General features: G+C 43.5%; 1 protein-coding gene across 1 annotated transcript in view; it reads right to left on the reverse strand.

Moving 5' to 3' along the window:
• F9 (coagulation factor IX) overlaps window positions 1-26,782 on the reverse strand; it is a 37,829-nt gene extending 11,047 nt beyond the window's left edge. The window contains exons 1-6 of the mRNA XM_083159474.1: window positions 26,629-26,782; window positions 21,762-21,925; window positions 9,424-9,448; window positions 6,287-6,400; window positions 4,060-4,194; window positions 1,620-1,846 (exon numbers count right to left, since the gene is read on the reverse strand). Coding sequence (XP_083015600.1) covers window positions 1,620-1,846; window positions 4,060-4,194; window positions 6,287-6,400; window positions 9,424-9,448; window positions 21,762-21,925; window positions 26,629-26,695 — 732 coding nt within the window. The 5' untranslated portion in view covers window positions 26,696-26,782. The remainder of the gene's footprint in view (window positions 1-1,619; window positions 1,847-4,059; window positions 4,195-6,286; window positions 6,401-9,423; window positions 9,449-21,761; window positions 21,926-26,628) is intronic.
• Window positions 26,783-27,644: the final 862 nt, after the last annotated feature.

Genomic DNA, 27,644 nt, shown 5'->3' on the forward strand with positions numbered 1-27,644 from the left:
AGGGCAGCAAACCACCGGATCTCTGCCACCAATGGCAAAACTATCAACAAACCTAACCTAAAATAATGAAGTAAGAAAAAATAAGGGGAATTTTAGTTAAATATCTCATTGTATATGCATATCTTTTATTAAACATATATGTTACTATGGGCCTTATTCTAGTTCACTCTTTCTGACAAAATCCTTCTTAGATGGACAAAACCATGTGCACTGCAGGTGGGGCAAATGTTACGTGTGCAGAGAGAATTAGATTTGGGTGGGGTTTTACTTCAAAGTGAGATCTATATTGCAGTGTAAAATAAAGCAGCCAGTATTTTCCATGCACAGAAACAAAATAACTCCATCAAATCTAATTCTCTCTGCACATTTTACATCTGCCCCCCTGCAGTGCACATGGTTTTGTCCATCTAAGAAGGATTTTGTCAGAAAAAGTGAACTAGAATAAGGCCCTCTATGAGAGAGGATGATTTCCTGGCCTCTAGGTAGGACTTGTGTGTCCAGGTTACGCAACCTTGTGGTGGTGGTGGTGGTGGGAAAGATCTGATACTGCATCCTTGAATGCAGTTCGGACCAGTACATAGTTGCCTACCCTCCTGCATTCTGCAGGAGACTCCCTCAAATAACAGCAATCTCCCTCTCTCCCTCATTACTCTAGCAATCTCCCTCATGTCACCTAGCCCACATTTCAACGTTACATTTTTGTGGAATGAGGAATGAGAGACAGATACATTTACACTGAATCATCAGCACCATCTCCCAGCACTTTACCAAGTATAGTAGCTCTTACTAACTGCTTTGGGGCTCATCTACATTTGGATATAAGTCATTCTAAAAGATTCCTCTTAGATGTAGCAGTACACAACCACGCTTCTAGGTGCCACGTTCCCAATCTCTTTTCATAATCTCTCCATATATGGAAACTAGCCACGCCCTTTGGGTGGAGCATGACACGTCCCCTCAATGGGGGAGCTGTGCAAAATTCTATTACCAACTATAATCTCCCTGAAACTTGTTTTCAAAAGTAGGCAAGTATACCAGTAATGCAGCAGGAGGAATGCCGCCCCCTGTTGCATTGCCATATAAGTGCTATTGCTGCTGCTTCTATGTAACCAGCAATAGCTACTCCATCCCATCTGAATCAGGCCCAAAATGCCATTCTCCAATGTGATAACACGTTCTATTGAAAATAAAGCAGAATAGCAATGTGACATTTTTTAAGTGAAGACATAAGGACTCACATGCTAAAAACAAAATCTCTTGAGCAGTTATCCCTTATCTTCCATACCCCGTGCCATGTAATAGCTGTATCTCATAGGGTGGTGTTGCATGAGCACTTTTAAAGCTAACACATGCAGCGTCTTGACAGTTTAATCACTACCATGTGACAGGGTGAAGGATTTTACAGTTCACTTTAACCTGTCATCAATGAAGTGATTGATAACTGTGAATCATAGGGCTGATCTAACTGGAACAGTGCTAAAATTCAAATGACACATTTGTTTTTCATAATAAAGAGGCAGAATACACTATGAATTTTAGTTCACCACCAAAACATAAGCAGTGGTTGCGAAAACTAGATTAAAGTCTATCAAATTGAGATCAATCCCATATTACTATACCTGCCATGGAAATTCACCCTTTAGACTGTCTGTTCCACCAACAATCCTGACATTTGAATTAACAGTTACAGGCACAATGTCATCTGGAGCCTCTTTCGTTGGTAGAAGTTCAGTGGAATTTTGGTACTCAACGGTGGTTGGAATAATGTCCTCAGGATCCATTAATGAACGGGTGATGTCTTTGGGTAAAGCTTCTGGTGCACTGACCTTCCCGCATGGATATTGTACTGTGTAAGCAAGTGCAGGCAAACAGGTGAATGGCAGCACAATTATCCATGGGCAAACATTTGTATTGTTCTTCTCTCATGTGTCTACAGTACACCTATGATGAGAATTCTGGAAAATCAGGGCTGGTGAAGCAAGTGTCTCCGCACTTCAATAGGTTGACACCAACAAAATGTCAATGTGGCGTTGGTTGACACATGAAAGGTCAACATGCGTTTTCGGGATTGTTTCCCATTTCATGAACTTTATTATATTTTGCCTCCACATGGACAACAGTAGTACTGGAAACAGTAAAGAGCACAGCAGTAGGGGACCTAGGCTCCTGGCCTGAAGCATTCAAGTGAAGTGATACACTATTGGGGGTTAAATGTGCTCAGGTGTCAACATTGACACCAAATAAAAGTTAAATGCATGACCTGCGTGGGGCAACACAGACGGTGTGATGGTTAGTATTACTGCTCCACAGCACTGAGGTCATGGGTTCCATTCCCACCATGGCCCTAGTTTGCATACTCTCCCCATACTTGCATGACTTTCCTCCGGGTACTCCGGTTTCCTCCCACAATCCAAAAATATACTGGTAGTTTAATTGGCTCCCAAGAAAAATTAACCCTAGAATGTCGGTGTGTGCGTCTACATGTGGTAGGGAATATAGATTGTAACTGGGGTTAGGGTTAGGGCGTGAATGTTAAAATATTCTCTGTATAGTGCTGCGGAATATATATACGGTATATAAATAACTGGTAATAAATACATAAGGACCTTTTCATGCGTCGATCTTCCACAATTTGCTTGCATTGACCTTCAACCTTTTGGGGTCAACCTAGTCACTGTTGACCTAATTACTGTCGACCCCAGGATCCACACCCATCATCGGCATAGCCAGAATCTTGTGGGTCCCATAGCCAAATTTTGAATGAACCCCTGTGACCCAGTTCATAGTATTTAACATTAAAATGCCCTCCAGTTAATTTAATAACTACATTCAGTATTATAATAAGCAGGTCCATAAGGAGCTATATTGTAGGCCCAAGGCAAAAGTCTGTAAGGACTGCTATAAATCACCCATTGTTTATAAATGTACATAACCCATGTAACTATGACAAGGAAGGTGACCATCTCAGCTCTGGGCCCCAAAGCAGCTTCACGCTCTACACCAGGGGTGTCCAAACTTTTTGCGACGAGGGCCAGTTTTGGTGAGGTGAAAATGTGGAGGGCCGACCATTCAGCCTGACATTCTTTGAATCATTAATCACATCAGAATGGTCCCCCACTCTGCCCCCATTCACTGTATATTCCCCTGCCTGACCATCCTTCTCTGTATGTCCCCCAGCCTGCTCCTCCTTCAATGTATATCCACCATTCACTGTATGTTCCCCACTCTGCACCTATTCACTCTGTCCCCCCTTCTCTGAATGTCCATCACTGCCTCCATTCACTGTATGTCCAAAGCCTGACCCTCCATTCACTGTATATCCCAAAGCCTAACCCTCCTTCACTGTATGTCCCCCAATCTTCCCCCATTCACTCTATGTCCAACAGCCTGACCCCTTCTCTGAATGTCAATCACTGCCTCCATTCACTGTATGTCCCCCAGCCTGACCCTCATTCACAGTGTGTCCCCCACTCTGCCCCCATTGACTGTATGTCAGGGCCCCCTCCCTTCTATGTATGTTTCCCAGCCCCTTGTGTGAGCCAGAGGACGGAGAGGCAAAGCAGGAACTGCAAGGACAGGATATGCTTGGGCTCTGGCTGCTGCACCCACACACTGCTGTCACTGTGATTGCAGAGGAGGGTCATATACAATTGCAGCTGCAGTGGTTGGGGTTGGATATATACTCACCAGAAAGACGCCAAACACATCTCACTGTGGCGGCTGGCACCTCCTCACTGCTGCAGACAGTAAGGTAAAGGCATGCACGCCGGGGCCCCACCTTTAGTGCTGTGTGTCCCGCATCTTATGCTCCACCCGCTTCTGGCTGGAGGCTGCGGGCCGAAGGACAGCACGGGCCACAATTGGCCCCCGGGCCGGACTTTGGACATGTCTGCTCTACACCCTTTAACATTTCAGCTAATTTAAATGTCCCTAATGAGTTACAAAATTCAGTACTCTGGGTGACATCACTGTAGGCTATACCAAATCTGGTTCTGCCACATATACAAAATATGATGTAACAATATAATAAATAATAGTGCAGAGAATTGTGCTAATTACCAGTCTCCATGCACGTTTTACCATCTTCTCCTAATCTGTATCCAGATGCACAGGAACAAACAACTTTTTTATTTATCTCTTCTCTGCACATTTGTTGACACCCCCCGTTGTTAATGGTGCAGGTGATAGGCAAAGCTGCGAGACAGTTGATAAGACAAAGCTTATTTTATCAATTTCTAATGTTTTGTATTGAATTTATAACTAAACTGGGAAATTACTTTATACAAGTACATCAGCAATAATAGAGCAAATATAATCTTAAAGACTTTATCTAGTAGCCGTGACACATTAGTAATAACGGTAATGAGCGTATTAGAGACTATGCAATAGGAAAGAATACAAAGCCTGAAAATAATAATAACACAAAAAATAAGCTAAAGATAAAAGACGACTATCTTATATGCTGAGGACAAGAAGACGGTACAAAAAAAGTTGTATATTCATATCAGTAATAAACATGGTCCTAGTTATACTATTCATATATACTAGTCATATCTAAAATCACACCAACACAGATTTTATATTGGTTCAAAATACAAGAAAGGATAATAATTTTCCCCTCATTAATAAAATGAACATTCTGACTTGCATTATATTTTTATGGCCTCCTTTGTTGCTGTAAATAGTACAACCGGCAATGCAATCACTGTAAATGTGTCTTGTATTTGAATCATTTCCTGATTCTTGGTACAAGACTTTGAGGATAGAAATGGCCGTAACCATGGTTATTCAGTGGTACGTGACCGTTTTGTATTTGTTTTATTATTGGACTCTTAATATGGTGGTGTTTTTGTTTTGCCAGGTAGGCAAGGCTTTTCTGATTCAATATATCTCTTATTTCACCAGTGGACTTTAGTCAGAAATGTTCCGCACAGAATCCTGCCAATCATTCTTTTCCTTCCAGAATTCCCAGTCTCCAATGAACAAAGCTGGGAAAAGGGTAATTCTGAAGAACCCACACTTTGCTAGTACTGTATGTGGGTTGGTTGGTGTTATGTTTTGTGCTTTATTAGCTTCTCATTTCAATTATGAGAAGCAGTTTTATAATTCTACTTTAAATAGAGTGGTGAATGAGAGTTTTGTTAACTTGTTAACGTCAATAAATTTGTTTTTAAAAAGATGTACTAGTATTTGATATATTTTGTATTGTTTTGGTACAAGGGTAAGGAGTTAAAGCATGTGTATAACCAAATTTGGCTTCAAGGCCGTCAACACTGCATGTTGGCTCTCAAGCCACTGCTATCACTCTGGCCTTTCAGACCAGCGCAGACCAAGCACCAAGTTCCAAGTTCCTCAGTTCCAAGCTCCATGCTCACTGCCACTAGTCACCGTCCATCTCCCGTGACTAGCCAGTTAGCTGTGGGGAACTCAGGTCAGAGGGCAGCGACCTCGCCATCGAACGCAGCAGAGTCTAAACCTCCTTGCGGGGGTCTCTGGTGAATACCGTTGGTGGTGTTAGACTCCGCGCCTTTGACCAGAGTCTCGTCAACTCCCCCCACCTATCTGTGCTCGCAGTGCCAGTGATACTTCTATGAACTGTTGTTACCTAAAGCCTCCTGTGTTCCAGTTCCCAGCATCCACCACTGGGGAACACCAGAGACCCGAGTCCTGACATTATATACACATATGATGGCCCAACAAATTGATTTGAGCATTTACCATTCTGTTTATCAGTGTTCTGTTGGGCATTGGTGGGATCAGTAGTGGGGGGTATTCTGATCCTTGTAGTGACATAAAAAAAGACTTCTAGGGTGCTTCCGGGGGGGGGGGCAGAATCGGACAATCCTATTCAAAAGACTAAACGGCCGCTAATTGTGTGACAGAGTTCTTTTGGCCAATCAGCAGCCATCCATTCTTTTAAATAGGATTATTGTATTCTCCCCGCTACATTGTGTCGGATGCGATACATTGGGGGGTGCTTAGCTGAAGGCTGCACATAAGATTTATCTTATGTGCAGCCCATCCGACTTCTGACTCCGGGAACGTGCATCGGATCCGATCAGCTGCCATACACTTGGGCCAATTTCACCCAGTTTCTCGGCGCGATCTGCTGGAATCGGGTGAAATCGGGCCCAATCTGCATAGTGTATGGAGGCCTTTACCCTCACTTCTTGTAGCTTAACCCTAAATTTCCATTTGCCATTATGCCCATGCTGATATGTTCAGTGAGAACATCATATCTATTGACACGAGTCATCATGTGCACGTACATATGGGTTATACATACCAAGTTCACAGTTCTTCCCCCCATATCCTTCGCTGCACCAGCATTCATAGGCGCTCACATCATCTTTACACATGCCACCATTTATACAGGGATTTGACAAACACTGATCTCCATCTAGAAAATATAGCCAGAGTGTTATTTAAGAAAAAAAAGTGAAACATTAAATTGAAGAGGAATGATATATATATATATATATATTGGATTATTATTGTGCCTCTAAAATTGTGACGTATTGTTTTCAATATTGTTTTCCAAAATTCTCATCTGTGCTAAAGGTGCGTAAACACTAGACAATGTTTAAACATTATGCACGATAACGACCACTCATAACGATATATTCATGTATATAATTTAGTGTGTATACACTATGGGGGTATTCAATCCCAGCTGCTGTTTTCGCCGGGCAGAAATAGTGGACGTTTCCGAAATTATTAATTTAGGTCAAATGTCATCTGACCTATTCAATGTTGGTTCCTTTCTCCTGACTGGTGGAATATATTTTGCCAGAGGGAAAGTCCCGACATCGGTGAAAATGGGCCCTGATAGTCGGAAACGCACGTGGTTTCCGACAATACAGATTCGCCTCCATAGGGAGGCAAACCCTTTACAGGTGAGTCCTGGCTGGGATTGAATACCCCCTTACAACGTTAACAATGTGCACTCTCATGGGTCATTAGCAATGACCCTATTGTCTGTACATGCAGCCCAATCTGAGGATATTGTTAAGCATGCTCCTGGATGTGGCCACTGCCGATATCATTTGTATAACGCTCAGTGTGTATGCACTATATCATTTGAAGAAAGATTTGATGGTAATGGTAGATATACTATGCTAGAGACAGTATCTAATCCGGTACTTGTTTCCTAGCACGGCGCCACCGATTTTAATTGTATGCCATCGGGTCCGAAAAATCGGGCAGATTTTTACATTGGAAGCAATGTTAAATGGTCCCTGAGACCCGATTTTACATTGGACTCAATGTTAAATGCCCCACAGACCCCATTTTTAATTGTATACCCACCCTGATGGGTAATTACTACGTGAAATGCCCCCCATTGTTAACCCCATGCCACGATCAACTTGAACCTGAAGTGTGGCGAGCGCAGCAAGCCCGCGAGGGGTGGCGGTACGCGTCCTCTGACCTTTTCATTCCCCCACTATCCACGTCGGCGTGGAGTTGATTTTATATAGTGTGGCGAGCGAAGCGAGCCACCGAGCCTGAAGCGTGGCAAACGCAGCGAGCCCCGCGAGGGGATGGGTATAACTTCGCGAGGGGACGCGTATTACTTTGCGGGGCTCGCTGCGCTCTCCACGCTTTGGGCTCGGTGGCTCGATGCGCTCGCCACACTATATAAAATCAACTCCACGCCGATGTGGATAGTGGGGGTATGAAAAGGTCGGAGGATGTGTTCACGTTGATCGTGGCGTTGCGTTAACAATGGGGGGCATTTGACATAATAATTAACCATCAGGGTGGGTTTACAATTAAAAATCGGGACTGGGGGGCATTTAACATAGGGTGCAATGTAAAATCGGGTCGGTCGCGTCGCATCGCATCACATTATAATGGCATGCGATGCGAGTGATATTTTTAACTGTATTAAAAACGTCTTTAAAGCCCGAAAATCGGGTCGGTCGGGTCCCATCGCAAACCTTAAGTTAAGGTATGCAATGGGATCCGACGGGCGCCGTGCTAGGAAACAAGTACCTCTAATCCCTAAAAACTCATGGAAGAAACTTATTTTAGTCATAAAAACCCCATAAGGGTAGATATATTCTCATCTGAAATGGTCACATGCTGTTGTATACGTTAATCTTATAGTGCATAATTTAAACATTAAATAGGTCTTCCAATGGCAGATTGTCAGTCGCTGCTCCAAAACTTACTGACAGGAATGGATGCTGGCTTTGCTAAATTGCAGTTAATTATTATATTAAAACTCCTATTTCTACAGTGATATTTCAATCAAGCACTTTTTATCTCTCACAATTCAATTATTCCAGAAAGCGCTCTGCATGTAAAGTGCTTATTTCCAGCATTCGTAGTTCTATCAGAATGATTTATTGCATAGAACTCTCTTTCTGAGCAGAACAATAAGCGCAACCCTTTATGATAGAAGAATATTGTATTAGGTTCTCACTTGAAAATATATTTGTTTGCCTGTATATCTTAAAAATTTATTCCAATCCTCTGTAACATGTAAATGATTACATATTTGAAGAAACTAAAGGTGTTATAGGAGGGATTCATTTTCATTATTGCTCATTTAAAAAAAGTTATCAATTAACAGAAGGGATTTTTCTAAAAAGACAAAGTAAATCTAAGCAACACTAACGGCCCCATACACTATGCGATTTGGGCTCGATTCCAGTGGATCAGGCAGGTAAATTGGGTGAAATCGGCCCAAATAGCATGGGTTTGACTTCGGATGCGATCTGATGTGTGGTTCCGTGCGCATCGGATCGGACCCAGAGATCATATTCTCTGTAAGTATGATCTCTGTGTCGGAGCAAAACTGAGACACTACACCCAAGTAGATGAAAGTTAAACACCCATATCAAGCTCAATACGGGCCACTGTGTTGCCAGTAAGGTCACTACGGTTTTGACACAGTTAGAGAGTTCTTTCAGGTTAACTAGGTACATACTGTGGGGCAGATGTATTAAGCCTTAACAAGAGATAAATTCAAGTGGCATAAGGAGAGATAAGCATCCAGCCAATCAGCTCCTTACTGACTTTTTTCAAACACAGGGCCAGATTCTATATGCTTCAAAAGTGATCAAATGGACAGTGATAAACAGCCAGCCAATCAGCTGCTGTCTGACATTTTTCAAACACAGTCTGTGACATGGCAGGTAGGAGCTGATTGGCTGGCTGTTTATCACTCTCCATTTTATCACTTTTGAAGCTTAGAGAATCTAGCCCACAGCCTGTAACATGGCAGTTAGCGGGTGATTGGCTGGATGTTTATCTCTCCTTATCACCCGTGCATTTCTCTCTTGTTAAGGCTTTATACATCTGCCCCTGTATACCTCTTTTACTCGGTTATTGTGATGAGAAAAGTTTCACATTTTTCCGCTGACACAATAAACTGTCTTAATGTGTTACGTAATGTGTTATAAAAATGGATCTTACCAACATACTGCTTCCAAAATTCCATCTAAGAAGAAGAAAAGACAATGAATAATTAAACTTGTTCATGACAATACATGTATGTGTTACTAATCTAGTCTTATTTTGGATCTTATTTGGAAGTGTATTCATGTAAATGAGAACCAAAATAGTAAAAAAAAGTTCCTATTTTGCATATTGCATATTGGTCCTAATTCTGGTTCACTCACAAAAGCAAATTCTCTCTCTAATAGACAAAACAATGCTGCACTGCAGGTTGGGCAGATGTAACATGTGCAGAGAGAGTTAGATTTGGGTGGGGTTTGTACTTCAAACTTATATCTATATTTCAGTGTAAAAATAATGCAGCCAGTATTTACTCTGCACAGAAACAAAATAACACCCAAGTCTAACTCTCTCTGCACATGTTACATCTGCCCCCGGTAGTGCACATGTTTTTGTCCATTAGAGTTGGAATTTGCTTTTGCGAATGAACCAGAATCAAGCCTATTGTCCATCGACTGCAGAGATAGAAAGTGCATGCACGGTCTTTCCTGCGTAGATCACAGTGGTTTTTGCCTATAAGCAAAACACTGCTCAGCACAGATTGCTCAGCACACATAGTAGGTGCGGCCATGTGAGTGACCTGTGCTTAAGCACCTCGCTCAGCACGGGATTCAAGTTGCCCCATGTGTGTGAGGCTTAATACCTGACCTGGATTCAGTACAACCACATCCTGCTGTTCTATATGCCTGCCAGTGCCAGGTATGTTCATCTGACCCTGTCACAATGTATAACTGTTTGTAGAATAATTTTTAATTTATTTGGAAACAATTTAGAATAATTTTAATAAGTATAATTAAATAACGATGCACATTTTAAAACCATGCTTTGAAATACTCATTCTGGACTGCACCACACTGAATGTAGAAATGAGCCATAGAGATGAAATGGGAGCCTGGGTGCTGAGAGAAGACACCAGACAATTGTTTTCATACAATATTTCAGCAGCCTGTAAGGATGTAAGTATGATTGTAAAGGTGTGTATCCACCTTTAGTGGACACACCTGTAAGAGTAGGGCAAGGGACCAGGGGGATGAGAATGTGGTAAGAAGAAGAGAGAGCAAGAATATGGGAGTTTAGTGAGTTCAGGTTTGAGAAGGCACAATGAAGTGGAGGAAACTGGGAAAGCCATACAACGATGCAAGTAAGCAGAGAATAGTAGGGACATAAGGAAAACAAGATGGAGGTGGAGCAAAGAGATACAACAATACATTAAAAAAAAGTAAGTACAAATGTGCCCACATTTCCCTTTGCACAAATAGCCCCCTGTGCGTACCATAGACTTTACGACTTAGCAGCGCCAATTGTTTAAAAAAAAAAAAATGCATCACTATTGTCAGAAGTACAACGCACAGGCACTCTGAATACTAACACTGGCTTTTCATGTGTGTGACTTATGCAACAAGGCCAAAGATAGAGGTGCAATATGTGTAAGCAAGGCGATCTTTAACATATAGGCATACTGGGCAGCTTACCAAGGCCCCCAAGGTTCTAGGAGCCGCGAGAAGCTATGGATGGTGGTCACACAACCATAGCAGTGAGGTAGCATTCTCTACCTGCCTTTCACTCTGCAGCAAGACAGTTAATGGCTGCCAGCATGCTGATTGTGGATGGCTGGTTTTTAAGAGAAACACTATATATAAAAGTACAACTATACGCTTGTATATATAGCGTCAGTAGTAAGGGGCAGTTGCATCAACACGGTTCTGTGGAAAACTCTCAGAATACTTCAGTTATCTGGTCTCCAGTCAGTATGTAAGAAGAGGGAGATGGGGGAGCTGGCAGGGAAGGGTACCTCTAGCAACCAGAGGAATACCCCTTCTTGCAGGGAGGGTAATTCAGAGAGGAAGGGTCCAAGGCAGATAGTGGTAGGGGATTCAATTATTAGGAAAGTGGATAGGGCAGTCTATTATTGGGACCGCAATAGCCATCTATTGTCTCCTGGGTGCTCGGGTACGTCATATTGTGGACCGGGTGGACAGATTATTGTTGGCACCCACAACAAAGTCAGTGGTAGATGGGATGTCCTCAAAAAATACTTTATGGATCTAGGCACTAAACTTAGGGCAAGACTTCTAAGGTAATAATCTCAGAAACATTTCCTGTGCCATGAGCTTTTTGCCAGGAGTGGAAAACGGTCCAGAGCATCCTGAATAGACACATGGACATTCTCAGGACAGACAGAGACCTGGCAAAAATTCTTGATGACCATATTCAGATAAGCTGGCGACGTAGCAATAACCTACGGGATTTATTAGTCCACAGCCATCTGGAGAAAATTCAAACACATAAAGGCCAGCCGGCCAAACAAGGATCTTTCAAATGCGGTGGGTGCAAAGCCTGTCCGTATATGACCAGCACCACTGCTTTTGTGGATAAATTTGAAAAGAAATGGATCATCAAAGGCAAAATAATATGCACCACACCAGGAGTAATATACAATCTCAGGTGTCCATGCAACCTCACGTATATTGGGAAAACCATTAGACCCTTAAAGCAAAGAGTACTTGAGCACGTTTCAAGTATAAAAAATGCCAGTAGGGACAAACAGAACATGAGGACACTGACACCCATAGCCAAGCACTTTCTCAGGTACCACCAGAGTGACCCAAGAGGCCTACAAGCCTTTGGTATGATGCATCTGGCAAAAGGCATCAGACGAGGGGACCTGGATAAAGAACTTCTTCAACAAGAGACGAAATTCATCTTCTTGCTAGACACAATGACCCCAAAAGGCCTTAATGAAGATCTGAGCTACGCGGCCTTTCTTTAAGAAAAACGTTTACAATGTGTACATACTAAAAAGCAAAATCAACTAACAGGATTGACAAATCTTGGAAGCCTCTAATCAGGTAGTACCCAATTGGGACTCCTGCAGCCTGCTTTGGGCTACCCCTTATTAAGAGAGAACACATTACATAGCCAACAGGAATAGAGACATCGAGGATCAAATCATAGAAACTCCAAATGCAGTGACATTAAATCTGCCATGGGTTACCTTGTATCATTGAAGTACACATGACATAGCCAATAGAATTAGAGATAATAAGCCTCATTTTGAGGATCAATAACTGGAACTCTAATGTAGTGATAATATATTACTGTCAGGGATTGGTTGTCAAATATATAAGAAAACTTACCATACAGGTGACAAACCTACTCATGAATATCACATGGAATGCTCACCAAGCAGGATCCAATACCCTATCTCATTATAACGACACCCGCAGGGATGAAGTGAAAATATTTCAGCACTGTACACAATGTATGTTAAGGTTAACATTTATTAATTTCTTACAACCCCAAATGGTTAAAGCACAGATGTACACCAAGTACACCTCACACTATCAACACCGGTATTTTATTATATATATTACACATCACAAGTAAGAATGATATCAATTCCCGACATCACTCCTGAGTAGTCTGTACACGGTTGCGTCACTGACTATCCACACGAATTTTCCTCGCATGATTTTGGCACATGACACTTTTTGTTTTTGTTTTAGTAACAGACATCTCTAATCTGAGATAGACACCACAACACCTATATTACCACATCTAGTAATATGGAGATGTTGGTATGCCCTACCATAAGCACCCTCTCATTCTCACCTGGGCATCACACCCACACGCATTTTATTCATATTATCATACACCCCTGTGGTGGTACACAAACACGGTTCCCAAACATGGGACAGAGGTAAACACGGAGATGGTTCCCGAAAAAAGGGGACAGTATCAACTACCTAATCGACACTACCTAAATGTCAACACACAAAAGTCACAAGATATAAGGAGCATTAATAGTAGGTCTTGTATGAGTATAATACAGATGTGAGGTAAAGCAAGAGGAGACGGAGAACGGATGACCCACCATAACACTCACGGGAGGATGTACAGCCGATGAGCTGGAAAACCTAGTTCAGTAGTCATCCTCAACAACCACTACGTTTGGAGAGCCAAAGATTTAAAGATATTAAGTCCCAAATGCAATCACCACTGTGATCCAAAATCTCGGAACCTAATCCCGATACCTCCTTTAAGTCGACATTCATCAGTGCCGACAGTAGGCGGATAGGGATTTAGGAATTAACTGAAGAATAACACAGAAACAGCAACTTCTCAATAAGAAATCATACTCACCAGCGATGGAATGGAATTCCTCGGCTAAACACATAAAGGGATGGTAAAGATGCCAATCTCCGCAAGGACTATATCTACCAACCAGACAAATGTAATACGCGCAATATTGATATACCCATTATTGACTCCAGTACTGAGGGAATAGAGGAATCAACAGACAATCTTGTCTGTGTTACATAGAAAAAACACGGAACCCCGCTAAATCATTGATGTAATCTTTAATTGATAGACCAGTGCATAACTAAATCTCTGTATGTATATTGACATAAAAGTACAGGAGGTAATTACAACTGTAATCGCAAACACCTGACCCCGATCCTGACACTTCCGTCTAGTCGACAACTATTAGTGCCGACATCAGACGGATAGGGTCCTTAGAATCACTAGATGTAAGCTAGTGACAGGACAACAGTACAGATCGCATAGATGAAACACGGAGTCCCATGTATCACTAGCATATACCCAATCAATGGATTTTCACATAATGCGTGACAGGGGACATACTTTTGTATAGACACAGATGATTTTACCCTGATAATAAACAGGGAACATAATTGATTTAACCAGAGTATCAGCGATATATACGATGTGGAGAAAAAGTCAACGTAACACTCCACAATTAATTGAAATAGGGGCGGCACCATCAATTAAGAGGGGGACCCCCATTGGTTGGTTCAAACGGAGCTCTAGCAATATTAACCTGTCCTGGGCAACCACACGGGTTGCCCTGAAGAAGACCTGCGAAGCGTACGCCGGCTGCCCAGGCCGTGCGGACGTCTTCTCACTCCTAACTCTGTCTATAATTGTGATTGTATTTACTAGTCCTTGTCAGGACTCTAATGTACTTAGATAAACAGATTATCTCTCACCCCAGCTAACCGCTGTGTTTAACACCAGCGGCACTGGGTGTGAGGTGGATACACGCTAGCCGGCTGTGCATGAACTCGTCCCCACGGGGAGAGTCTGCAACTAGCGGTAGCGGTAACGCCACCAAGAGACGCTGTTAGATTAACAGTAACCACCGCCATCACTCCGGCGAGGCGCAGTAGCAAGGAACTGCAGTTTGTAGGCACAGAGCCACTCTGCATAATACCTGTGTTATACCTGCCACTCGCAGTGCTGAGAGACAGCACACCTTACCATTTCGAGAGAGAAGTGATTAAGTATCTATTTGTTTATATCAAACACAATAATCCAGTAGATGTGCATGGGTACTGTTACAATTTCACAATTGAATTAAATATAAACACAGTCCCCAGTAGATCCACTTGGACAATAGAGGGAACCTTAACTGTGTCATAATTATATAGATTAAGAACAGTGGAGTGAGAAGCCGCACGAGCCATTTTAACCACACTTGTGTCTCACTTGTATTTATGTTATATGTTTTGTTCGTCATATTTCGCAGACTTTTAACCTATAAATAATAAAAGCTAATTTTTATGTTTCATTTATTATAAATGGTGCACCACCATAAGACAAGCTATTTTTTTCTCTCCTGTAATACTGTGCCATGAGCTAGCCCAGAGAGACAGAGGGAGATTAGGGAGGTTAACGTGTGGCTCTAAGATTGGTGCAGAAGGGAGGGATTAGAGTTCCTAAAAAAGTGGGCGGACTTCTCGGTCAGGAGCCATTTCTCATTCCCCGTGATGGATTGCACCTGAATGAGGTGCTCGGGGGGTAGAATAGTGGGAAGGCTAGAGAACATTTTAAACTATGTGGTTTGGGGGAGGATAATAGTAAGAAACCATAAACCAATAATTGAGTGAAGAATAGAGGGCTAAGACAGGTACACTATGGATGAAGTAAGGGGAAAGGAGGGGAACAAGGTATACGAAAGGTGTATGAGAGTCACACAGCCAAATACAAATATTGTCCAGGATACTGATTTATCGTTTCAGGAATCGTCTGCAGCTGTAACACGAGAAGAGCGAAGGAAAAACAAGACCCTAGATTTGGAGGGATTTTGATCTCATAGGTATTACCAAAACCTGCTGGGATAAAGCACATGAGTGGGAGGTTAACATAGAAGGTTATAGTCTGTTTAGAAAAAATAGATTAGGTGGGGTATATTTATATTTAAATAGATAGTTTAGGAGAGGGGGGTATATTTATATGTTAAACCATCCTTAAAGCCATACATAAGCAAAGACATAATCGAGAGCACAATGGAGTCTGTAGAATTGGTATGGGTAGAAATCACAGGTAATATTAAAGGGGCTTAAAAACTTATAGTAGGAACATGTTATTAACCACCCAATAAATAAATAAATACGGAGAAGGAAAAATACCTCTTGCTACAGATGGGAAAAGCGGCCAGCTTAGGGGACATTATTATTATGGGCAACTTCTTTGTATTCTAGTGATTCAAGACCTTTTACTAGCTAAAACGCCCTTCTCTGTACCTGTTCCAATTCATTGATGTCCTATTTAAGGTGCGGTGCCCAGAACTGAACACAATATTCCAAGTGTGGTCTCACCAATGCCTTGTAAAAAGGCACTATCACATTGGCATCCCTTGAATCCATTCCCCTTTTAATGCATGCCAGTGTCCGGTGTGCTTTTGCTGTTGAACTTGAGCAGTATGTACTAATACTCAATTTATTGTCTATGATGACCCATAAGTCCTTCTCTACAGCAGAATTCTCTATAATAACTCCATTTAGCCTATAATGCCGTGTTCTCACTGCGAGTGAGAAATACACGGCTTTTCCCCGGCATTGAAATGCTGGGGGACTGCCACGCTGGACCCCCGTTCTCAATGCAAGGCAAATTCCCGGGTGAAGAAGTTCTACCCGGGTATTTGCCTTTTAACACGGGTTTTTCGGCAGTGTGAACGGGTCAACCTGTGTCTGCATACCCGGATCTCAGACACTGATAAAAAGAAGGGTTTTACCCGTGTCTGAGATCCGGGTATACGACCCGTTCACACTGCCAAAAATCCCGTGTTAAAAGGAAAATTCCCGGGTCTACATGCTAGACCCGGGAATTTGGCTGCAGTGAGAACGGGGTATTAGTAGCTTCTTCATTTTTGTTCTCATAATGAATTACTTTACATGTATCAATGTTAAAATGCATTTTCCACCTTTCGACCTTTTGCATAAAAATTGGCAATACTTTATTTGTCTCCTTCTCTGTAGAGATTGAGAACATTGTTTATCAAGTAATAAGCAAATTATCATATTCTGGTAGAAAATTGCACCCAACATTAAATTACATATGACGTGTATTAAACCACTGACTAATGTATTCCTTTTCTCCTCTGTTGTTTTTGTCTTCGGTATTAAGGGACATTTTCATTAGGTTTGACACAGCAGTCTTAATTAGATATACTTTGCAGCGGATTAGACCTGCAGCTTAATTGGCCACAGAAATTAAGAAAAAGTACAACAATTAGAACTGAAGGAGCATATAAAATGTGAACCTACATTGCCCACTATTTCTCAAATATCTAAACAAGTTTATTCACATGCCAGCTTTTGAAGTTGTGTTTGGTTAGCGAATAGGCACCTTATTGTATTCAATCTTCATCTTCTGCTTGTCCTTGTGTATCTATTTATTAGCCAGATAGATTATCAGATTCTTCACAACAGAAGATTACTTTTCTTATCTCATGGAAGGCAGTGATCAGTCCCTGTCCATCTATGATTATGTTAGTGAAGACAGGGTTGCATGTGACAGGGCAAATGTCATTAAGTAAGGAGACAGATGGAGGAAGTCAAGCAATAAACTGCTGTACGTATGCACTATAGTAGGGGCCTTTTTGCAGACTCCAGGTGTGCTCCATCCTCTTCACAGCACAGTAGACACTGGCAGTATGACAGAGCCTACTGTGCATGTGCCGGTCTCCAGAAATATGGGGCCCATCAAAGTCCGGAGAAAAAAATGCCTACTGCACATACGTGGCAGCCATTTTTCCAGTGTGTTTTTTTTTAACTGCAGCTGCAGCTTCGATCTAGGACTCCGAAAAGGTAAGTGATAAAACATTGGTGCAGGGTGTGGGCCCCCTGGACCCAGGGCCCTGTGTACACTGCACACATTGAACTTATTATAGAAACACAGATGTATCATGCTGGAATAGGCAGGATTCCTTAATATCAAAGTGTGAGGAGACAAAGCTCCTGCCAAACTACAGAGCCCTGCACACATGGGCAAGCATCGCTGGCTAAATGGTCATTGAGTGACCATATCACCCAGGGTTTTTTTGTGTACAGGGTGATAAATCGCCAAGTGGGCAGTTTGGATGGTGTAATGGTTAGCATTACTGCCTCACAGCACTGAGGTCATGGGTTTGATTCCCACCATAGCCAGCGGCGTAACTATAGCACCGCAGCCCCGCCACCGCAGGGGGGGGCGCTGTGCATGTGAGGGCGCCGGGGGCTGCGGTGCTATAGTTACACCCCCCCAATCCCCCGCAGACTTACCTATCTCGCTGGTCCCGGCTGCTCCGTTCTTCTGCTGAGGACCACCACAAAATGGCCACCCCCATATAGCACACAGTTCTCTGAAACTGTCTGCTGTATGGGGCGGCCATTTTGTGGTGGTCCTCAGCAGAAGAAGAACGGAGCCGCCGGGACCAGTGCGATAGGTAAGGCTGCAGGGGATTGGGGGGGGGGGGGTTGCATGGGCGGCGGGGGATTGGGGGTGCTTGGCGGGGCGGCGGGGGGGGGGGGCCGCCCAAAACTTAGTTACGACACTGACCATAGCGCTAACTGTGTGGAGTTTGGATATTCTCCCTGTACTTGCATGGGTTTCCTCCGGGTACTCTGGTTTCCTCCCACAATCCAAAATTATACTGGTAGGTTAATTGGCTTCCAACAAAATTAACCCTAGAATGTCTGTATGTACATGTGGTAGGGAATATAGATTGTAATCTCCTCTGGAGCAGGGACTGATGTGAATGTTTAAATATTCTCTGTAAAGCGCTGCGGAATATGTGTGCACTATATAAGAAACGGTTAATAAATAATAATAAATAAATAATTGCGTGCTCCCACAGTTGGTCGTTGTGATCACTGGTCCTGTACCTGTGATTATGACTTTCAGTGACCTGTCAGTCAAAACTGAAAAGTCACTGGAAAAAACGGAACACTGTGCGATATGGTCACTGAGTAATAATAAGCAAAAATCGCTCAGCGCCCATATTCCACTGTCTCTACACACCTTTAGGCATGAACTTCTGGGGTTAAATGTAATAGGATGAGAGAAAAAGTGAGAGATTTGGTAAGAAATCTCCATTTTTTTTAAAGCGGCAATCATTTACACTGTAAAACCAGTTTGATTTTGCAGTGTAAATGATTGCCACTTTAAAAAAACTGGAGAATTCTTACTGTCTCTCACTTTCTGAATCTCTCATCCTATTAAATTCACCCTATGTTCCATGTAAGTATGTTAATAACCATGGATATTTGGTGTATGCACAGTGATCGGACGAGGGTTGAACCCTTAGCAGCTTGCACCTGTAGGGGGGAGTCCTGTTCCCCCTTTTTTTGAGAATCTGATGCAGGTTTTTGCTGTGGTGCTGGCGCTCTGGGGTTGCCGTGAAGGATAGATAATGTCTTAGGTCACTGGTAGTGTAATCTGATGCAGTAGGCAAAAACTGTAGGCTGGGTGTTGCAATATATGACCAAAAAAGTTAAGCTGTTAACAAGAGTATGCTGTGCCAAGATATGAGATGTTTAAGACTCAGGAGGACTAATGGCTGGAAGTTCTGAGGATGTGGATCCCTTGCTTCTGGGATGTGGTGTCCGTACCTCAGGTGCAAGGGTATGTGTCAGAATCGATCAATTTCACATGCAGATATTTTTGTAGTAACTTACCCTTAAGTTCTGTTGGATCAGCATGCACTCCTTGCCTGGATTGTTCCGTGTGTGGAAGTAAGATGGCAGAAGGGACGAGTAAAGGAGAATAACTGGAGACTAGTGCTTATGTAAAAGCACAATTTATTTTGCTTTACAAGCACTGATACAATTGGAGAATACAGTGGTGATATTGGGGGGTGCAGGTACCAAACGCGTTTCGTCCCTAAGAGGGACTTTTTTAATGAAGGCAAGGAGTACATGCTGATCCAACAGAACTTAAGGGTAAGTTACTACAAAAATATGTGCATGTGAAATTGATCGATTCTGACACATACCCTTGCACCTGAGGTACAGACACCACATCCCAGAAGCAAGGGATCCACATCCTCAGAACTCCCAGCCACAAATCCCCCTGAGTCTTAAACATCTCTCATCGTGGGACAGCATACTCATGTTAACAGCTTAACTTTTTTGGTCATATATTGCAACACCCAGCCTACAGTTTTTGCCTATTGCATAAGATTACACTACCAGTAACCTCAGACATTATCTATCCTTCACGGCAACCCCAGAGCATCAGCACCACCCCCAAAAACCTGCTTAGTAGCACCACTGGACTGATACGGCACACTTAGTATCACCCCTGGACTGAAACGGCACACTTAACAGCGCCCCATGAATTATACAGCAGACTTGGCAGCAACCCATAAATTATATGACACACTTGGCTCACCCCAGAAAATATGCATCAAACCATGACTGATACAGGACACATGGGGGCACCAGTGGTATTATACGGCACACATGCGGGCACCCCTGGACTGAAACTGGACACATGGGGGCACCCATGCAATTATACGGCACACATGCGGGCACCCCTGGACTGATACGGGACACATGGGGGCACCCATGGAATTATACGGCACACATAAGGGCACCCCTGGACTGATATTACACACATGCGGGCACCCCTGGACTGATACAGCTCACATGTGGGCACCCCTGGACTGATACGGCACACATGCGGGAACCCCATGACTGATACAGCACACATGCAAGCACCCCTGGACTGAAGCGGCACACATGTGGGCACTCCTGGACTGTTACAGCACACATGTGGGCACCCCTGGACTGATACGGCACACATGTGGGCACTCCTGGACTTTATTTTATTAGTGTATGAAACAAGGTTTTTAACATGAAACAAAGTTTGTGTACTATCTCAGGCACTGAATTTGAATGACAAACAATCATTTTTATGCACATATTTAGTGCCAACTACATATCATGTCTCCAGTAGTGCCAGTTACATATCATGTCCCCAGTAATGCCAGTTACAGCTGTCACCAGTAGTGCCAGTTACATAACCAGTAGGTTTTTCGCAAAAAAAATTAAATTTTCTGAATAATTTGGATAATGGCTATTTGGATAAGGGATACTCAACCTGTACTATATTCCTTTGGGTTTAGTATATAAAGATGACAGAGAATAAAGGGGAACCTATATTTCCCAGCGTATTATGCAACTGCTAAATGAGTAGTTATGAGCCGCCTCTGGTGGGTCTGTGTTACTGCAGCATCACTTCTGTATGTGCAGTCTCACCTGTCATAATTAGGCAATTAGTACTCTGCCTGTGTGTTTGGGTGTCCAGCTGCAGTGATTAGGAGGCTTATCCTTTTTGGTTGTTTTCAATGGGAGTTGCTCCCTATATTACCCAGCCTGCCCTCAGCTCTGTGCTGATTATACGGCTAGTTTCTAGTGCTTTTGCTAGTCATGTCTGATTACTCCTGAATTCTCTGAACAATCTGTTTTTTTGCATGTACTTGTTATTGTGCATATCTTGTTCACTCCAGTCTGTATGTAACTGCTCTGATAGAGCTTCTGTGTGTCACCCTTTGGATGCACCTGTGTCCCTGCTCTGATGCAGTGGTCTCAGCCATGTGCATATTACATCATTGATCCCAAAGCAAAGATTAGGGGAGAACCTGAAATACCACTCCACCAGCTCCCATGATGCCGGGAATCCTCCTTCATATGAAAAAATTCTGGGTATAATATTTCCAATGAAATGTACATGTAATGTAAAAATTTAATTATTAGGAGCTGTAAAATGTGGCAATATTTTAAGATGGGATCGTAGGCCTAGCTAGGCACATAGGGGCAGTTGCAATGATAGGGATAGTGGAGGCAGAAACATGCCTCCAATTCCCAAGATACACCATCCTTAAGATTGGCAACTTAATTTATTGGCAATCTCTGCAGGTTAAAGGTTCACTGTTGTGCTCACTTTGTATTTAACTGCAGTTACGGAGTGTTCATTGAATGTTTAATGAAGTTTAATAGGTTGCTTACGGTTTTTTCATCATTTTCAAAGACTTCTCTTGCTTCCTCGTAATTGCACTTTTCTTCTATGCATTCTCGTTCTAGATTGCCGGCAACAAATTCTTCCAAACGACCGGTGTTATATCTCTTTTGTCTTACAAGAATACTGCTTGCAGATTTCTCATTCAGAAACACTGTGAACGAGAAAAATTTCAATATTTGAATTTACTAGCTGAAATAGGTGACCTTAATGTTTCTAAATGAACTGATTCCAGAGTGAACCAATATTTTACTCTTAACAAAATGACTGCCATATAGCCCATCACATATTAGCTACATTTAACGTAAAATATGAAAAATAAATAAGAATTTATTAGTTAAATAAAACTGTGTATCTAAAACATTATTAAACTTTGTTGTGACCTTAATGATAAATCGGTACTTGTTTCCTATCTGGGCGCCCAGGTTTTCTACGTACGGCACCGTAATGAAATCGGATCGCATCGCATCGTACACACACACGATATTGAACGATGCGATGCGATGCGATCCGATTCGATTTCCCATAGGAAACAATGTGAAATGGCTCAATTTAGCCAAATTATCACAGGAACAATAGTAAATGGGCCAAAAACACCCCTGAACATTGAAATGTCCCCCCAAAAGTAGTTGACGCCACCCCGCCATCAACGTGAACCCGAAGCGTGGCGAGCGGCGGCGGTACGCGTCCTCCGACCTTTTCATGCCCTACTATCCACTAGGGCGTGGAGTGAGAATAGAATAGTGTGGCGAGCGCAGCGAGCCACCGAGCCCGAAGCGTGGCGAGCCCCGCGAGGGGACGCGGATACCTTCACAGTTATACGCGTCCCCTCGCGAGCTTCCCAGGTGTCCATGGCGACGCGGACACCTGGGAAGCCCGCGAAGGGACGCGTTTACCTGTGAAGGTATCCGCGTCCCCTCGCGGGGCTCGCTGCGCTCGCCACGCTTCGGGCTCGGTGGCTCGCTGCGCTCGCCACACTATTCTATTCTCACTCCACGCCCTAGTGGATAGTAGGGCATGAAAAGGTCGGAGGACGCGTACCGCCGCCCCTCGCGGGCTCGCTGCGCTCGCCACGCTTCGGGTTCACGTTGATGGCGGGGTGGCGTCAACTACTTTTGGGGGGACATTCCACTGCTCTGTGGGTTTTTTGGGGGTTTCTGGCCCATTTACCATTCTTCCCTATGCTGATTTGGGTAAATTGATCCATTTAACATTGTTTCCTATGGGAAATCGAATCGGATCGCATCGCATCGCATCGTTCAATATCGTGTATGTATACGATGCGATGCGATCAGATTTCTCTACGGAGAATAGCATGGTGCGCAATTAACTTAGCGGGCGCCCAGATAGGAAACAAGTACCGATAAATCTCTTCTCAACACAGCTAGCAGGGGTGTTCCGGTATCTGGTACAGGATGTGGTCGGCAGGGTGACTGTAATAAGATTGATGGTGAACATATGAAAAAGGTTGACATACCTTAGGTCGACAATGTCAAAAGGTTGGCAAAAGCAATATGTCCACACGGGAAAGGTCAACATGCCGTATTGCCACTTACAGTCCTGTGCCATTTAGACACAGAATGTCCCCAGAATGCCCCCTAGTAGTGCCATTTACATAGAGAATGCCCCCTAGTAGTGCCATTTACATAGAGAATGCCCCCTAGTAGTGCCATTTGCATAGAGAATGCCCCCTACTGGTGCCATTTACCAAATAATTTCCCCCAGTAGCTCCATTTATATAGAGAATGCGCCCAGTAGAGAAGTGGGCAAGAGATGGTGTCAGAAATAGAAAGGGGAGAAAAGAGGGCAGAGATAAGGGGGTGAGAGAGAGTGTGTGTGTAAGGGAAGAGAGAAATAGAGGGTAAGAGAGGGGGATGTAAGGAGGGAGTAATCAGGAGAGGGGTGCAGTGGATGGACATGTGAAGGTGTGCCCCCTCCTTAACTGGAGCGCTCTTGGGCACAGTGTAGTGCTCCCGCAGGTCTTCTGGACCTCAGGAGCTGGTGGGGATGGAGCGCAGCACGCCCCCAGAAGTTGGTACGTGGGGCAGGGATGGGATACAGCAGGGCAGGGCAGGGTATGGCTGGGGGGGGGGTAAAATAGAGGAGGGTAAATTGTGGAGGAGCTTCTGGTGTACATGTCTTCCCAGATCGCCAGCTAGGCCACGGCCCTGCTGGCGGGCTTCGAGACTTGAAAAGCAAGCACAAGTCCCTGGGTGCAGGGGAATGAGGCAAGGATGCGACCACTTCCTCCACGTCTGGTGTCCCTGCAGTGCACTGCCTGCAGCAGCTTTTGTTCACAGTGCTCCCCTCAGACCCTGACGGCGCCAGCTCCCCCAAGCCACCACGGTGGCTGCCTCATTATAGTTATGCCACTGGCAGAAGGAAGGTTCATCACCCCTGCTTTACAGCCACAGTCTCAGTAATACTGTCATGTACAGTATATGACAATATATTACTAATATATGTACAAATTGGAACTAGCAGTCACTACTGCCATCACTACTATTTTCTATTGATAGCACCCTACATATACAGCACAACTGTTCTCTACTGCCATTACACTGGTACATACAGTATGCTATCCAGGGAGAGCTGGAGACATACAAGGTGCAGTGGCAGTTTTTAACCCCCCAGGTAAAATCCGCTACTGTCTCTGCCTAAAGTGAAGCCAAATGCAATCTGTGAGACTGCACTGGCTTCACTGTGACTGGCAGTGACTTCCTATTGGAAGTCCGACCTGCCAGTCACTCAAGGCATCCCTCCCTCCGGGATGCCTTTCTCTGTGCAAATGCGCAGCATCCCCCAAAACGGGTTCTGCGCATGTACAGTACCGCGGACGATACTGTGCACGCGCCGGACCCGGGAACCCGATCAAGCCTCCAGGGGCTGCTGAAAATGGAGCCCCCGGAGGCTTGGGCCAGCGCATGCGCAGTATGTATGAAGTTACTGCACATGCGCTGGCCTCGTGCAGGGGATTCAGGAGCGCGGCAGCTGGGGAGCACGGCGGTGGCCGGGTGACGACGGCAGTGGTGGCAGCAGAGGGGGAGGGGGACATTGGGGCAGCCTCCCTCCTCCATACTGGTAAGAGTCACCACTGATAAGGTGAGCAAAATGTGTCTGCTTTTGACACATTTTGGCCCTCATTCGGATGTGGACAGAGCTGTGATATCAATACATTACATGGAAGCAGCAGTGATAGCAATAATATTATAATGTAGCAGATGGCAAAACACTTGCTGCTGCATTTCTGATCTGAATGCAGTTTGGATCATTTGCAATACCATGGAGTCGCTCAAGCTGGCCACCACAGCTGCTACCTAGAATGGCCCTCTGGCTGATGACCAGGTGGGGAGATTTCTTCTTGTAAGTGCAGGCTCCGACTCCCAATCGGCGCACAAAGAGAGAAACTTACTTGTGGTGGGACCGGCTGCTCTCTCTTTGCGCCACTAAGGTTTGGCATCACATGCCACTATTCCCCTCTCTCCTGCAAGCCGGGAGAGGCAGCACATGCATGCGCACAAATGCCAGGGCTGATTCGGCGGCCCAGTCCATCGCTGCCTAGAAGCCAGGGAATCTCTCTTTGCAATAATCGATACATTATGACTGACAAAGCACCTCCGTCCACATCAGTGTTATCTCTTTTATGCCTGTATTTAAGCATCAACAGGCAACAAACTCCAGATGATCCCCAAGGTGTTCATGGAGGCCATGTACTGTAGTAGTCTAACCTAAACTGGTGGAAAACATTACCACTGAATCATTTAGTAGTCAGTTACATAGTCTGTGCGAATGCAATATTAGCATGAAATATAGTATATAAATTTAGTAAAACACGACCGTATGTCAACTACAGTATGTGGTCTTCTCATGTGGAATCCATTGCTGACTTTTGCCTACAGATCATACTTGCCTACTTTTATTGTTGTATCTCAGGGAGAAGTCTGGAGAGGCAACATGATGGGGGGGGGGGGGGGGGGGGGGGGGGGGGGGGCGTGGACAAGGCTTATGTCACCAAGCCCCGCCCCCATGCCGCACAAACTCTGTGATTCATGGAGAGGTATAAGGGCTTTAATGACACCTCTCTGTGGACCCGCGAGTTCTGGTATTTGTGTCCGTGGGAAAGAGTGGTGCAGAGGCTCTGGTGAGCATGCAGGAGACATGCCAACCTTCCTGGGGGTCTGGGAGGGGGGAGCCAATTTTCCTGAGCTCCCGGCCATTCTGGAAAGGGTAGGCAAGTATGCTACAGATCAGGGCTGGGCAATTGCGGCCCTCCAGATGTTGATGAACTACACATACCAGCATGCCTTGCATCAGTTTCAGCACTAATGCAAAGCATCCTGGGATGTGTAGTTCAACAACATCTGGAGGGTCGCAATTGCCCAGCCCTGCTACAGATGCTCAAGAATTTTCAAATTACAGTAATTGTTGGTTCTGTGACCGTCTATAACTTATTTACACAAAGATAATATATTGAAATGAGTCAATAACTAACGTAAATAATAAAATAATATTTTTTATAGATACCAGAATATTTATCTAGCATCTATAAAGTGCTTCATATTCCTTTTCAATAAATGTCTATTTTACTATTTTTGTTTGTTTTAGTCCTACTACGTCATATAGTGAGAATGATTGCTGCTTATCTTAGTACAGAACATTATGTGAAAATGGAAAATGTTATATTTCCTGAAATTAAATATTGAATATGTTCCAATTATATGACACCAATTCCAGGTTCAGTAGTACGCTAGACTGTTCCTGCAGACCAGTAATATCGCTCTTTTCTGGCATTATCATTACCAGGTATTGTTTTGCTTCCATATAGGATATATTAGGACATAATTATAAGCAACTAACCTGCTTTTTCCGCTCTGCAGAAATAGCCCAGGAGAAGAAGAATGAGAATGCTCGGAATAGAAGCCATCTTCTCCCACTGAAGCCCGGTAACTGGAAATTAGGCTGGGGCTGGAGAGCAATGATTCCGAAGTCCACAGTCTGTGTTTACCTTTGTCTTACAGCTGAAGTAACATAGCAGAGGGGGCTCCTATTTTGGAAGGGATGTATGTTCCCTGCATACGCAGTCGCTGTTCTAATATTGCTTTCATTTTACTAGAAAAAATATTGATTATATTGCAGTGGAAATATCTATAAAGGTGTCAATATACAGGATATAAATTGGATAAAAACTGAAAATAATGAAACAAAATAGGATAAATATGGGACAAATAAAGTAAATAAAAAGATCTGATGAAAAATAGAAAATGCTAAAGGTCCGAACCTGATGTGACACCCAAAATGTTGTAGCCAGTTACCCGCTTGTTACTAGCTATTCAGGGTGTAAATTCTTTCACAGAGATGTCCGCATCTTGCTTATATTCTACCATTAGAAAAGTCATAAAAGACTTATCCACGGCCAAACTTTTTTTTTTTTTAATCCTGACTTTTGCATCAATGCCATGTACAGGGTTTTTGACGTACCAAATGTTAGACGTCATATACATTGTAATATTTGTTTTAATATTTTTTAAAATTATACAAGCTTGTAAAGCATCTTTTACTTCATTGTAATTAACCATAATAAGGTAACACTTATGGATTTATGAGCCTATTATAATCTGTAAAGGAGTGGACAAGAAGGAACCACTAACATCGGCTCTAAATAATAAATAAATAATAGAGAAAATGGAGGAAAGAATAACACGCTCATTCTGAAAATGCAATCTGCACTGTGAGTGACTCTCCTTACCTTGTGCACTGACGAGTACCTCCACAAAGGAGCACCCAGCTCTCCAAACACACAAACATGTACACACTTAGAGTCCTCTCCTTCCTTATAGTATAAATGGCACTATAATGGAAACTACTGAGGAAGA

Source organism: Crinia signifera, chromosome 9 (genome assembly GCF_055691185.1).
Source record: "Crinia signifera chromosome 9, ASM5569118v1, whole genome shotgun sequence".
NCBI lineage: Eukaryota > Metazoa > Chordata > Amphibia > Anura > Myobatrachidae > Crinia > Crinia signifera.